This window comes from Rutidosis leptorrhynchoides, chromosome 7, assembly GCF_046630445.1.
Source record: "Rutidosis leptorrhynchoides isolate AG116_Rl617_1_P2 chromosome 7, CSIRO_AGI_Rlap_v1, whole genome shotgun sequence".
NCBI lineage: Eukaryota > Viridiplantae > Streptophyta > Magnoliopsida > Asterales > Asteraceae > Rutidosis > Rutidosis leptorrhynchoides.
The window spans coordinates 121874704-121890869 of NC_092339.1; the positions used below are offsets into that span (position 1 = coordinate 121874704).

Consider the following 16166-nt stretch of genomic DNA (forward strand, 5'->3'; position numbering starts at 1 on the left):
TCATGTGAGAGTATTTTTGTCTTTTTATCTTTTTTTTATCCTATCTTGATTTCTATTCCCAATATTGAAACAAACTACTCCGTTGTTTATTTCACTAAATCATTATATTCTAGAAACCCATTTCTCCATAAAATCCAGAAACCCATTTCAAAATTTATGCTAGAATCTATCATTTCAATATAAAAATTATCATATTTATTTAGTTTACTCACCTTCAACAGATTTCAAGTGGGTTTCATTCAACTCTCATTCAACATTAACTTCACCATCATCTTGTATTTAGTTAGGAGTATCAACGAAATGAGATTTATTTATTTCTAGAGCTAGAAATACGATGTTTGAACAGCCAAGTTGATTTGGATACCCTCGATTCCGAATCCGTGCTTCGATTTTTAATCGATGATGATGTGGAGTTTTTCGGTGAGTTAACCGGCGGTGGTAATTATATATCACGAAGCAACAATAGATTTTATGGCAATCGTGTTCGTGATTTAGGGTTATTGATTAGATATGAAGGAAGAAGGGGTTGTTGTCTCCAGATCCATTTAGGATTTTGCTTGTGATTTATACCTTGAATCTTTATTCAAATTCAAATACCAATTAAAATCAAATCACAATTCATTTTTGAAACAACCCAATCCGTATTCCATACGATAAATTTTTTTTTTTAAAATAATACACATTTACGCGCCAATTAAATATGTAAACCATTCCACACGTTTCGTTAAAACATACAACAAGTTTAGTGTTTACAAAGGTACAAAGGCCATTAACGAATGTGATACAAGTTTGACCAATACAAAAATGATAGTTTTAAACCAAACAACACATCGAGCATGGTTTGGGACTAAACTACCCAAAAAGCGAGGCCAACTTCCAAAAGCTTCAACATAACATCATCAAAGGACACCTAGTGCCCAACAACCCCTTGCCCTTGTCCACACCTGCATCTAAAAAGATAAACAATGAGAGGGGTAAGCTAATGCTTAGATAGTGCAACAATTATACGTTTACATATACAACCTACTTACTTGCAATCACTTACGCATTTACCACATACATGCTAGCATTAAAAGTAATCATACCATCACAAGTATAACACTAAACCTTCCACCACACGAGCTAGCATAACAATAGCATATAGTTTAAACAATATAATATGCTACAATCCACACACACACAACCATGGTTAACCAAACGAACGAGGGAACGGTGTTTAAAGACCGTCGGAGTTCATAACAACCATTAGTGCACTTAACACTTCGTACACTAACCCCACGGGTGACATCTTAACACATCGATACTTCACCCCGGGTGGTGCCTTAACACTTCGACACTTCACCCCGAGTGGTGTCTTAGCACATCGACACTTCACTCGTTACATCTCTCGGAGTTGCATCTTAACACATCGATACTTCACTCCCGAGTGGTGTCTTAACACATCGACACTTCACTCGCCACGTGAGGAGTGGTGTCTTAACACGTCGACACTTCACAACTCAACTACACAAATAAATACATCATATATGCACGCATATAATTATTTCACTCACCTTAACACTTCGGTGATGATTATGCACTTCCAAAACTTCAAGGCAACGTACCTAATACATAAATACACATTTAATTACACAACTAGTGGAACTTACCACACTACATATCACTTGAGCATTTAATGACCCATTTGCATTAAATAGCTCACCTACCTCAAAACCGCCCATAAATAGCCAAGACTCATATTAAATCACTAAAGCTAGTGATTTAAGTCTACTAACATTAATTAATCGCAACTTAGGGTAATTCATACCCATTTCACCCAAACTAGGTCAACATTACCCCTTTTGACCCATTTTAACACTCTTTCAATATTAAACAAGTGTTTTAAAGCTTAACAACACCATTAATACTTACAAATCTTAAATCATAAGGCCAAACCCTAGGTTAAAGCTATTTAAGATTTCCTTTCACCCACATAACCCAAGTTCACCCATTTTAACCCCAAATGGGTCATACAAGTCTCTAGTAACCAAAATCCTAGCCATTAACCAATTAAAACTCAAAACTTAGAGTTAGAACTTACCGAGACTATCAACGGGTAGCTAGAGACAAGAGGAACAACTTTAATTCTTGCTCCAAAGATCAACCCTCAATCCTTCACTCTCAAATCTCACCTTTAATTCAATTGGGTTTTAAGTTTTGGGAGAGAAAATAGAAAGAAAAGGGAAAAGAAATTAAATGAAATGGATAAGTGGCTGGGATTTAATGCTCCCATCAGATTTATATGCCAAATTACCAATTTGCCCCTTAAAGTCATTTAATTTGAGCTAAAACCGGAGTCTGTCCAGCAGCATTGCCGCGGCGCGGCGTAATTCGTCGCGGCGCGACGTACAACGGGAAAATCAACCCTCCTTAACTCACTTTCTGATCCTGGTTTGCTAGCTATGCCACAGCGCAGACCCATTTGTCGCGGCGCGGCCTAAGGCTGCATCTGAACAGTTCGACCATCTTAAATAAGTTTCGACTTAATTTAATTTGTACATTCCATACCCGCTTCCTATTTTCACCTAGCCTTCAACAATAGTCTCACAAGACTTAACGTTATCAAAACCCATATATAGACTTGCATATGCACACATTATCAAGTATTCATTTATATATATATATATATATATATATATATATATATATATATATATATATATATATACATATATTCATACATTTACGCATAAGCTAACGAGTTATAAACGTACAAATGATTAAGTACGTACCTTTCAATACGTACGGGAAAAACGGGATGTTACAACTCTCCCCACTTGAATCGGAGCGCGTCCTCGCGATTCATGCCGTATGACAAGCCGGGAGATAAACCAAAGCAAACTCTTCGGATTCCCACGTAAACTCGAAACCCTTTCGATGTCGCCACTGCACTTTGAAGGTTCTAACCTCCTTGTTTCGCAACATCTTAACCTTTTCATCAAGGATCGCAATCGGTTCTTCCGCATATTCTAACTTGTTATTCAAAGTAATCTCATCTAAAGGCACCCAAGTCGAGTCATTCGCAAGACACTTACGAAGATGGGAAACATGAAACGTGTTATGGATTCCCGAAAGTTCTTCGGGTAACTCTAGTCGATAAGCAACCTCACCAACACGTGCTAAAACCTTGAAAGGACCAATAAATCGAGGAGCTAACTTTCCTCGTTTCTGAAACCGGATAACACCCTTCCATGGAGAAACCTTAAGCATCACCATGTCACCTTCTTGAAACTCAATCGTTCTCCTGCCTTTATCGGCATAAGACTTTTGTCGATCTTGCGCCGCTTTAAGTCGAGCCCGAATCATCTCAATTTTACTATTCGTCTCCAAAATCAAATCGGAACTTCCGATTTCTCGTTGACCCAGTTCTCCCCAACAAATGGGAGTTCGACACCTACACCCATAAAGCATCTCATACGGTGGCATTCCAATACTAGTGTGGTAACTATTATTGTACGAGAATTCCACCAATGGCAAGTGCTCATCCCAACTTCCACCAAAATCAAAAATACACGCCCTTAACATATCCTCCAACGTTTGGTTCGTACGCTCGGTTTGACCGTCCGTTTGAGGATGATACGCCGTGCTCATTTTCAATTGAGTACCCATATCTTCATGAAACTTGTTCCAAAACCGGGACGTAAAACGAGTATCTCGATCTGAAACAATAAATATAGGAACCCCATGTCTTGATATCACCTCCTTGATAAACAACTTGGATAAAGTCTCCGATGATATCGTTTCCCGAATGGGAAGAAACAAAGCACATTTCGTCAATCGATCAACTATCACCCAAATCGTATCATATTTGGTTCTCACCGTCTTCGGTAACTTAGTAATGAAGTCCATGGTAATGTGCTCCCATTTCCATTTCGGGACTTCCAAGGGTTGTAACTTACCGTACGGCTTTTGGTGTTCGGATTTAACTTGCAAACACGTGACGCATTGTTCAACATACTTAACCACATCACGTTTCATACCGGGCCACCAATAATCTTTCTTCAAGTCATAGTACATCTTTGTTGCACCCGGATGAATGGAATACTTTGACTTATGTGCTTCATCTAGTAGCACTCGTCGGTTACCACCCATCTTAGGTACCCACACTCTTCCTTGAAACGACAAAAAACCACGCGAGCCCATAGTAATGAACTCCGTTTGCCCCACAATCCGCTCTTCATGCTTGTTGTGAACATACGCTTCTATTTGAATCTCACCAAGCTTTACAAGGAAATCGTTAGTAATAATCATGCGTAACGATCCTACTCGTATCGTCGGATGTTAACTTTTTCGACTCAACGCATCCGCGACCACGTTCGCCTTTCCCGGATGGTAAAGTATCTCACAATCATAATCTTTTACCACATCCATCCACCTACGTTGACGATAATTCAAATCTCGTTGAGTAAAGAGATGTTTCAAACTCTAATGGTCCGAATAAATCGTACACTTGACACCATACAAGTAGTGGCGCCAAATTTTCAATGCATGAACCACCGCTGCCAATTCAAGATCGTGAGTCGGGTATCTCTTTTCGTGTTCCTTTAATTGTCGAGAGGCGTAAGCGATGACTTTACCTCTTTGCATCAAAACACACCCGAGCCCATTTAAAGAAGCATCACAATAAGCCGTCATGTCTTCTACCCCTTCCGGCAACACTAACACCGGAGCTTGACACAATTTCTCCTTTAATAATTGAAAAGCGATTTCTTGCTCGTTCTCCCAATTGAACCTTACTTTCTTCCTCGTCAATTTAGTCAAAGGAGACGCAATCTTAGAAAAGTCTTGGATGAACCGACGATAATAACCGGCCAATCCGAGAAAGCTTTGGATTTTCGTAGGCGTAGTCGGTTGTCCCCAACTCTTCACCGTTTCTATCTTCCCCGGGTCTACTTGAATTCCTTCTTGATTCACAATATGGCCAAGGAATTGAACTTCCCTTAGCCAAAATTCACATTTGGAGAATTTTGCATACAACTTCTCCTTCCGCAATGTCTTCAACACTTCACGCAAATGGTGCTCATGTTCCTTCATACTCTTAGAATAAACAAGTATGTCGTCGACGAACACAATTACCGACTTGTCCAACATAGATTGGCACACCCGGTTCATAAGATCCATGAATACCGCCGGTGCATTCGTAACACCAAAAGGCATAACTACAAACTCAAAATGCCCATAACGCGTTCGAAAAGCCGTTTTCTCTATGTCTTCCTCACGGACCCGCACTTGATGATAGTCGGACCGTAAGTCAATCTTAGAAAAATACGTTGCACCTTGGAGTTGGTCAAACAAATCGTCAATCCTAGGTAATGGATAGCGATTCTTGATAGTCACTTTGTTCAACTCCCGATAATCGATGCACATCCGCATACTTCCATCTTTCTTTTTCACAAACAAGACCGGAGCACCCCATGGCGAGGAACTCGGTCGAATGAAACCCTTTTCAAGCAACTCTTGGGTTTGATTTAACAACTCTTGCATTTCCCTCGGCGCTAAACGATAAGGAGTTTTAGCAATATGAGTAGCTCCCGGAACCAACTCAATGCGAAATTCGACTTGTCTTTCCTCCGGAACACCCGGTAATTCATCCGGAAAAACGTCTTCAAACTCGTTAACCACCAGAATCTCACAAATAGGTGGTGGCTCGTCACGAGTATCAACTACATGGGCAAGATAAAATAAAGCACCGCTCTTGAGAAAACGTCGTGCCCGTGCATAAGTGCATAATGGTACGAGTCTTCTTCGTTTATCACCATGAATAATCAACTCTCTCCTACTTGGGGTTCTCACACGAATGAACTTATCATGGCATGCAATATCGGCTCTATAACGATCGAGCCAATCCATGCCAACAACAATATCAAACTCACCCAAAGTCATCGGAATGAGATTGATTTTAAACGTTTCGGTACCAAACACAACATTACAATCTTTACACACATCAACCCCTAGCACCGTCTTACCATCCGCTATTTCAACTTCTACCGGATGACTTAACCTAGCTAGCGGTTTGTTAAGCTTAGACATAAATAGAGGCGATACAAAAGACAAATTAGCACCGCTATCAAATAATATCTTTGCCGGATTAGAGTTAACCATGAAAGTACCTGAGACAACTTCATTGGAATGCCTGGCCTCATCATTGGTCAATAAATAATTCCGCCCCTTAGCCGTGCCCGCCGCCTTCTCTAACCTCTTAACATGATCACCCCGCAAGTCGGGACACTCCGGCCTCTTATGCCCTTCTTTACCGCAATTAAAACAAGTGAGCTTGGTTGTGGTTGATTGTTTCGGGCACTCACGAGCCATGTGCCCCCTTTGCCCACAATTGTAGCAAGCATAAGTAAAATCACCGGAAGCACCCTTCTTAACACTACCAACACTCTCGGAGCCCTTCTTGTGCTTCTTGTAAGAAAAGTTCGAATGACTAGTAGCTTCAAACTTCTTTTTACCGAAGGTAAAGCCACTCTTTCTCAAGATGAGCGACTCGAAACCTTTGGCCATATCAAACAACTCATCAAAACTCTTCACCACGTTCACACTAATCTTTTCTTGATAATTGTCATTCAAGATTCGGTAAAAGTCTTCCTTCAACATCTTATCATTCCCGACATACTCCGGGCAAAATTGAGTTTTTGACAAGTAAACGGATTTAAGAGTATTCAAATCCATCGACTCTTGCCTCAAGGAACGCAACTCGTCCTTAAGCCTAGTAAGATCAGCCGAAGTTCGGTACTCTTGGAAGAACTCCGTTTTGAACTCATCCCAAGTAAAATCCATGCATTGTTCTTCGCCATAAACTTGGATTTTTGCATCCCACCATAGCTTGCATCACCTCTTAGCATGCTACAACCATACCTTGTCTTTTTATCAATCGGGCATTCACAAGTTCGAAAGGCCCCCTCCATATTGGAGATTCACCGGGCACTCTTTAACGGGTCTTTTTCGCCCTCAAAAGTAGGTGGTTGAGCATCCTTAAAGTTCTTATAGAGAAAGTCACGTCTTCCCACATTATCTTCATGTAGGACGGCTTTAACTTGTTCTTTGACTACATTGACCAATTGTTCGTCAATTGAGTCTAGGAACATCTTCTTGATATCCACAAGGTACTCCGCCTTTTGACTTTTAAGAATGGCCTCAATCTTGGCCGTCAACTCGGCGTCCTCACTAGTGCCCCCATTTTCGGTGTCGTGTCCGTTTCTCATCTTCATTCTATAAAACGGAAAAGATTAAACAACGAACGAAACAAAAGGACATAACACGTATGCATATACGTATACCCCACACTTCTCCATCTTACTCAACAATCTTCGTACATTACTTGTTTGACACGATTTGCACCCATAACAATGGTAGCTAATCATTGTTACGCGAGCATGTCGCATTAACTTGCTAGTACAACGTCCATCTCGCTTGATGATTGCTAAACACAACACAAATCAATTAGCACGAGGTTAGTTCACATAACCAAAGCACTAACAATTCCCGATTAACCCAAAGTCCTACAAGTCCCGCATAAAAGCGCATGCACAATAAAGTCTAAGTCTAGGCACCTATCTCAAGTCACCTAAATCCCTTAGACCATGCTCTGATACCACTTGAAACAACCCAACCCGTATTCCATACGATAATTTTTTTTTTTTAAAATAATACACATTTACGCGCCAATTAAATATGTAAACCATTCCACACGTTTCGTTAAAACATACAACAAGTTTAGTGTTTACAAAGGCACAAAGGCCATTAACGAATGTGATACAAGTTTGACCAATACAAAAATGATAGTTTTAAACTAAACAACACATCGAGCATGGTTTGGGACTAAACTACCCAAAACGCGAGGCCAACTTCCAAAAGCTCCAACATAACATCATCAAGGGACACCTAGTGCCGAACAACCCCTTGCCCTTGTCAACACCTGCATCTAAAAAGATAAACAACAAGAAGGGTAAGCTAATGCTTAGTGAGTGCAACAATTATACGTTTACATATACAACCTACTTACTTGCAATCACTTACTCATTTACCGCATGCATGCTAGTATTAAAAGTAATCATACCATCACAAGTATAACACTAAACCTTCCACCACATGAGCTAGCATAACAATAGCATATAGTTTAAACAATATAATATGCTACAATCCACACACACACACAACCATGGTTAACCAAACGAACGAGGGAACGGTGTTTAAAGACCGTCGGAGTTCATAACAACCATTAGTGCACTTAACACATCATACACTAACCCCACGGGTGGCATCTTAACACGTTGATACTTCACCTCGGGTGGTGCCTTAACACTTCGACACTTCACCCAGAGGGGTGTCTTAGCACATCGACACTTCACTCGTTACATCTCTCGGAGTTGCATCTTAACACATCGATACTTCACTCCCGAGTGGTGTCTTAACGTATCGACACTTCACTCGCCACGTGAGGAGTGGTGTCTTAACACGTCGACACTTCACAACTCAACTACACAAATAAATACATCATATATGCATGCATATAATTATTCCACTCACCTTAACACTTCGGTGATGATTATGCACTTCCGAAACTTCAAGGCAACGTACCTAATACATAAGTACACATTTAATTACACAACTAGTGGAACTTACCACACTACATATCACTTGAGCATTTAATGACCCATTTGCATTAAATAGCTCACCTACCTCAAAACCGCCCATAAATAGCCAAGACTCATATTAAATCACTAAAGCTAGTGATTTAAGTCTATTAACATTAATTAATCGCAACTTAGGGTAATTCATACCCATTTCACCCAAACTAGGTCAACATTACCCCTTTTGACCCATTTTAACACTCTTTCAACATTAAACAAGTGTTTTAAAGCTTAACAACACCATTAATACTTACAAATCTTAAATCATAAGGCCAAACCCTAGGTTATAGCTATTTAAGATTTCCTTTCACCCACATAACCCAAGTTCACCCATTTTAACCCCAAATGGGTCATACAAGTCTCTAGTAACCAAAACCCTAGCCATTAACCAATTAAAACTCAAAACTTAGAGTTAGAACTTACCGAGACTATCAACTGGTAGCTAGAGACAAGAGGAACAACTTTAATTCTTGCTCCAAAGATCAACCCTCAATCCTTCACTCTCAAATCTCACCTTTAATTCAATTGAGTTTTAAGTTTTGGGAGAGAAAATAGAAAGAAAAGGGAAAAGAAATTAAATGAAATGGATAAGTGGTTGGGATTTAATGCTCCCATCTGATTTATACGCCAAATTACCAATTTGCCCCTTAAAGTCATTTAATTTGAGCTAAAACCGGAGTCTGTCCAGCAGTATTGCCGCGGCGCGGCGTAATTCGTCGCGGCGCGACGTACAACGGGAAAATCAACCCTCCTTAACTCACTTTCTGATCCTGGTTTGCTTGCTATGCCGCGGCGCGGACCCATTTATCGCGGCGCGGCCTAAGGCTGCATCTGAACAGTTCGACCATCTTAAACAAGTTTCGACTTAATTTAATTTGTACATTCCAAACCCGCTTCCTATTTTCACCTAGCCTTCAACAATAGTCTCACAAGACTTAACGCTATCAAAACCCACATATAGACTTGCATATGCACACATTATCAAGTATTCATTTATATATATATATATATATATATATATATATATATATATATATTCATACATTTACGCATAAGCTAACGAGTTATAAACGTACAAATGATTAAGTATGTACCTTTCTATACGTACGGGAAAAACGGGATGTTACAATTCTTGATTTCGACCGTAGCCACCGCAAAAGCTGTGTTGAATCTGAGTTTGAAACTGTATTAGAAGAAAGTCAAAACTCTCAATTCTCAAATTCGGTAAATATAAGTTTGTGTCATTTCAGATATGGTTGCGAATGTGGGCTGATTGTGTTTGTATTTGTTTTTTTAGAATATTCTGCTTGATTTTTAGAATATTGTGTTTGTATTTGTTTTTTAGAATATTATGCTTGATTAATTATCATATTTATGCTCGATTCTTGTTTTTCAGAATATTATGTTTGATTCTTGATTCTTCTAGATATGTTCTTGTTAACAACAGAAGAAGAAGAAGAAGAAGAAGAAGAAGAAGAAGAAGATACATAAACTTTTTGATTTTTTTTTTATTTTAAGTTTTAGTTTGAACTAGTTGTGGAGCCCTCGCTTCGCGCCGGGGGCGCTCCGTTTTGAATGCGAGTTAAAAAAAAAGTCTTGATCTATTTTGTAAAAAAGATTTTTTTTTTTTTTTGACATTTAACATTGAAGGGTTGTTCCTTTTGTGAAAGTTGCTTCTTTTAGCGTTCGGTTTTTTTTTTAAGTTAGATTATCTATTATGAAAGTTGTCTCCTTTGTCGTTGAGGAAAAAAAGGGGAAAAAAAGGTTAGTTGTTTTTTTTGGTAAAAAAGAATTTTTTTCGATATCTTTTGGTAACATTGAAGGGTTGGTTCTTTTATGAGAGTTGCTTCTTTTATCGTTGGAGACAAAAAAAAAGTGAAATGACAAAAATACCCCTAGTTACTATTGATGAATAGTGCTACAGGGTTTTATCTATTAGATATATAGATAATTTGAATTTGGATTTGGATTTAGACTTGAATATACTAGGATTTATGATATTGTAATGAAATAATAAGAAGTTAGGTGGAAAAGAAATTAGGGTTTGTGAAATATTATGATGAAGATGAAAAAAGGGGAAGAAATGATAAAATACAAAAATACCCACACATGATTCGCACATGAGTCTGTTTAACAGAAGAATTCGACGGAATGTAAACGGAGGGACGGCCGGAGTTACAAAATACAAGTTCAAGGACGACGTCAGCAAAAAAAGAAGTTTAAGGATGACTTGAGAAGACTGAATACAAGTTCAGGGATGACGAGCATAATTTTATTATTATTTAATGTGCCACTTAAATCAAATTTAAAATTAGTAAAAATATAAGAAAGTTTATCAAATCAATTGGATCAAACTAACGAATATAACAATAAATCCAATCAAATTGTAGATAACAATATTAGTAATATCAAATAAGGAAATGCAATTTTCTTGTAGTTAACTAAACTTTTTGAGGACAATTTAGTCATTTTATTATCTTCCATTTACAAACATTAGCTAATCTTCGATTTAAAATTATACACAGTGGTGATAATTTAATTTAATAAAATATCTAATGATCTAAATTTATAATGATTACATAATAATAATTTTCTTATTATTTTATTATATAATATCATAATCTAATTTAATTTTATATATATATATATATATATATATATATAGACTTTTTTGCTCAGTTGGTCCCTCTATTATACCCCAAATCGCTGGTTTGGTCCCTCAGTTTTTAATTTGGCAATCAGAGTCCCTTTATTATTTTAATTTTGCAATTGGAGTCCCTCCGTCAACTGGACATCCAAATCGAACGTTAACTCTCATCATGTGAGTTACACGTGATGGGTATTATCGGAATTAAATTTTTTTTTTTTGGTATTTAATAACGCCAACGGGTAAGGTCCCCACTTTCATCCTCCGCTTTTCACTCTCTTCTCACTTGAAACCCTAATTCATTTACATAACGTATTAATCAGAAATTGGAGCTACAAATCGATAACAATGGAATGCTGGTGTGGTCGACCTTGTGTAATTCGAATATCTGGCACTGAATCTAACCCTGGACGTCGATTCTATACATGTGAAAAAAAGGTAAGATTGTTTATGTTGTTTCGAATTTTATGAAATAATTAACAAGATGTTAGCATTTCCTGTTTATGTTGTTGCTCAGATCACTAGGTGCGACTTCTTTGCTTGGTATGATCCTCCAAATACAATCAATGCCCTAGCTACACTTATGAATGCCAAAATGGAAGTGGATGAAAAGCTCAAAGATGCAGAAAAAAGAGAGACGAATTGGAAGATGATGTGTATATTTAGCTGGATTGTGTTTGGTATTTATTTTTTTAGTCATTGAAATTGTGGTGTATGTATGATGTACTTTGTAAAATGGTAATGGTAATGGAACGAAGCTTGTTTTGTTAAATTTTGCATCTGTTTTATATCTGTATCAGTAACCTTACAACACAAGACAATGACTCCAAGTGTAGACAATAAATTGTAACCAAAGTCATACAGTGTAACCAAAAACACAAGACAATACATTGTAACTAAAGTGAAATGACAAACATACAGACAATACATTGTAACTAAAGTGAAATGACAAACATACAAGCATTACCAAATGTCATAGATTCCAAAAGTCAACATAAGTACGTAGTACCAGTTACCAAATGTGCTTAAACTTACCAAAAGACAACAACACACCTTAATAAAATACAAACATTGTACCAAGTCACATAACAAGTTTTAAGTAGACATAAAACACATGATTAAAACACAAACCACCACCAACATTCACTTCTTCTTCTTCCCTTTTCCAACTACCATTGTCTTCTTTGAAGATAGCTTAACTTTCACTGTCTTTTTTGTCCACTTGTTATCCACATTCCCACTTCTTTTCTTCTCACCTGTACAAGTACTCTTATTGTGTCCATAAGTACCACATGTGCCACACTTCTTTAGCTTGCCTATAAATATTAACAAAATAAATATCATATTAATTGAAATGGTACTAGATGTAATTAATAAATAAAATGAGCATACCTTTTGAGCTAAGTTTACCACTATCACCAATGACATCAACTTCATTTTTGGACAACCTTCTTTTCTTTTTTGGACGACCAGGTGTGGAAATAGTCTTTGGTGATACCAGAGTGAACATGCCTTCTGCCTTTGGCCATAAGCTTCTCCCATTCAATGGCTCAATGGTGTATTGGTAAGTTTTGATCCATGTATCTAACAAATACACTGGATGAACCCATGTTTCTGGTTCACCAGTTTCCAAACCATTTTCACTCATGTTATAAAACACTGCAATTGCATGCTTACAAGGTATCCCTGTTAGTTCCCACTTTCTACAAGCACATGATCTAGTCTCCATATCCACAACATATTGATTAACTTTTCCACTCACTTGGTACCTTTGATCTCCACCCCATAAGACAGTACACTGGTGAGCCTCAGATTTGATTTTCTCAAACAATTTGGTGGCTGCAGGTGTTAAAGGGCCATTAGTCTTGGAAATGTTTTTCTTTACATTAACAATTCTCTTCATGCAATACTCTCGGATGTATTCTAAAGCTGTAACTATGGGTTTGTCACGTGCATCAACTAACCATCTGTTGAAACACTCACACATGTTACTGAGCAACACATCTGATACAGCCCTTCCTGTAAAATGACTCCTTGCCCACTGATGGGCAGGAATTTTAGCTAACCAAACAAAAGCTTCATTATCAAACTCCTTCAATTGTTGCATAGCCTGCTCAAACTCAGGAACTGTTGTTACACTAGCACATCTCCACAAGTGATTCTTATAAGCAACACCCCTGAAATCCCCTTTCATATTCCCATGAATATGTCTAAGGCAATGTCTATGCTCAGCACAAGGAAACACATTTGTAACAGCTTGTATTAAACCCTAACAGCATAAAACAATAAAAGTTAAAGTAACTAACCATTAACAAATGTAATGTAATTAAATTAAATATGAATTAAACAAGTAATTTTTACCTTTTGCCTGTCACTGATAAAAGTAAAGTTAGAATTGGTAGACAAGTCAAGATCTTGACCCAAGCACTCTAAGAACCAAGTCCAGGATGAACCACACTCTTGTTCAACAATGGCATATGCTACAGGATATATGCCATTGTTTGAATCAACCCCTACAGCACTCAAAATACAACCAGTTGCAGGTTGTTTCATAAAAGCACCATCCAACCCAAGTAGATCTCTACCTATTGCTTTAAAACCCTTCTTCAATGGTCCCAAACAAATGTAAATTCTCTTGAAAACCCTAGTTTCAGACTTTAGGGTTCCTGGCTCAACCTCAAACTTAACAGTAGTATCAACATTACCTCTCTTTAATTCACAAACATAATCTCTGAGCTCAGCATACTGAGATTTATAATCCCCTTGAATCATCTTTGTTGCCTTTCTCACAGCACGATATGCTTTATGCTCACTGATGATTAATTCAGTTTCTGTTTCCAAATATGATCTGACAGCTTTAATTGGTATCTTTGGATTCTTTTGAATTTGAGGTACCAACCGATTTGATAAAAATTGGTAAGTGCAGAATTTTAGTATTCTTGCAGGTTGACATTCATGTTGGTGTCTGTAGGTTCTAACCTCCCATTCTTCACTATCTTTTTCTTTGGATACCAACAACACCCACTCACAAACAATGTGTAATTCCCTTTTTGCCCATTTGTTAGTCTTCCCACTACAAGATTCCCCTGCTTTTTTAATTTGACTAGTCACTTTGTCTTTACTCTTCCCAACTACACCACCTTTAACTCTTAAGTTACTGGGCCCCACATCACATTTTGTCTTCTTTGACAAATCACTTTGACTAACTATCTCACCACCTTTTGAATTTATACACAACCCTTCACATTTAACCCTAATTCTTCTTTTGTCATTCTTAACAATAACTAGCTTTCTCCTAGTTTCAATAGCATGCATTCTCACAGCTTGCCTAACCTCTGATTTACTTTCAAACTTTTGTCCAAGATAGAAGATAGTTTTTCCCACTTGAACACTACCTTCAACCTCCTTTTTATGATTACGAATTCTCTTCTTCCTTACCCCTTCTTCATCACTTTGAGAATCATAGCTTTCAAAACCATCATTGTTCAACACTTCCAATTCTGTACCCTCAATATTGACCTCATCATCTTCAAATGAGTTACAGCCATTTCCCATAAACTCTACATTCTTATCAATGTTAAAATTAAAATCTTTCATCTCTACATGAACATCCAAAATCTCATTTTCATCATCAACAATGTAATCACTATCCTCAGAGTCACTACCTTCACTGTTATCACCCTCTACTAAGCTCCCATCACTGTGAACACCACCAACTACTAAGTTATCATTATTAATTTGTTCTGACCATAACCTCTTCCCTTTAATATCCTCATGTTCAGCATACACATCAATTTGCCTATAAATCACATCACCATCTTCTAGACAACTAAGTAAATAGTCCCTATGTTCATTATCATTTAAAAGATTTAACCCAGTATCCATGTTTGTATTGGGTTTAAGAAAACGATATACCACAGACCTGGTGGGATCATAACCTAATTCTTGCATGACTGAATCCAGTTGTCCTAAACAAAACTTTTCAATGTCAAAACAATCAATGTAATCAATTTTACCTTCTGTGTACACAACTTCACTACCCATTCTAAAATATCCACCATGATGTAACACAATCGTGAACAAATCAGGGTATACATCTGAAAAATGTGTAAAAAATTAAAGTTAACAAAACAATTACCTAATAATATTTAGGGTTCCACAGAATTATGAGCTTTGGGTGCATAAAACATACCGTATAATTGGTCGATAGCCTTTTGATCAGTTTCTGATGTACGAATAGTCCATGAATCATCCATTGAATCATCCATTGATAATCAATTTTGCTTTTAGGTTTTACTTCGTGGTTAACACTATTTGGAGGGATGAGTGTGAAAATCGGTGGATAAAAGTGGGGGACCATACCCGTTTGGGTTTATTCAGTACCAAGAATTAAAATTAATTCCGATATTACCCATCACGTGTAACTCACGTGATGGGAGTTAACGTTCGATTTGGATGTCCGTTAGACGGAAGACTCCAATTGCAAAATTAAAATAATAAAGGGACTCTGATTGCCAAATTAAAAACTGAGGGACCAAACCAGCGATTTGGGGTATAATAGAGGGACCAACTGAGCAAAAAAGTCATATATATATATATATATGTGTGTGTGTGTGTGTGTGTGTGTGTGTGTGTGTGTGTGTGTGTGGGGGGGTCATAATCAAGAGGGAAGCACTTTTTTGGGGGGAATGGAGAAGCAAATTTTTTATTTTTATTCTTTCGTTTTTTGAAAAAACTTTGTTCACGAACATTATAGATTAGATGAAAATATGAACATTTAAAAAAGACACTTTGTGATGAATGTCATTATTTTGGCGGAAAACGATCGAATAAAAAAATTTAAA

At 37.5% G+C, this 16166-nt stretch overlaps 1 protein-coding gene across 1 annotated transcript; it reads right to left on the reverse strand.

Annotated features, from left to right (window-relative positions):
- Nucleotides 1–12274: 12274 nt before the first annotated feature.
- On the reverse strand, nucleotides 12275–15893 carry LOC139857582 (uncharacterized). The gene is made up of 4 exons (XM_071846396.1): nucleotides 15515–15893; nucleotides 13684–15419; nucleotides 12715–13591; nucleotides 12275–12638 (listed from the first exon to the last, which is right to left on the reverse strand). Exons 1-4 carry the CDS (start codon nucleotides 15588–15590, stop codon nucleotides 12466–12468), a joined length of 2862 nt encoding a protein of 953 aa, XP_071702497.1. The 5' UTR covers nucleotides 15591–15893; the 3' UTR covers nucleotides 12275–12465.
- Nucleotides 15894–16166: the final 273 nt, after the last annotated feature.

Excerpts from the sequence above, each read along its gene's own strand:
- LOC139857582 (XM_071846396.1), bottom strand. The coding sequence starts at position 15,590 with ATGGATGATTCAATGGATGATTCATGGACTATTCGTACATCAGAAACT. Across the intron at positions 13,592-13,683 it reads TTATCAGTGACAGGCAAAAG|GGTTTAATACAAGCTGTTAC; the intron begins GTAAAAATTACT and ends TTATGCTGTTAG. Across the intron at positions 12,639-12,714 it reads TGGTAAACTTAGCTCAAAAG|GCAAGCTAAAGAAGTGTGGC; the intron begins GTATGCTCATTT and ends TAATATTTATAG.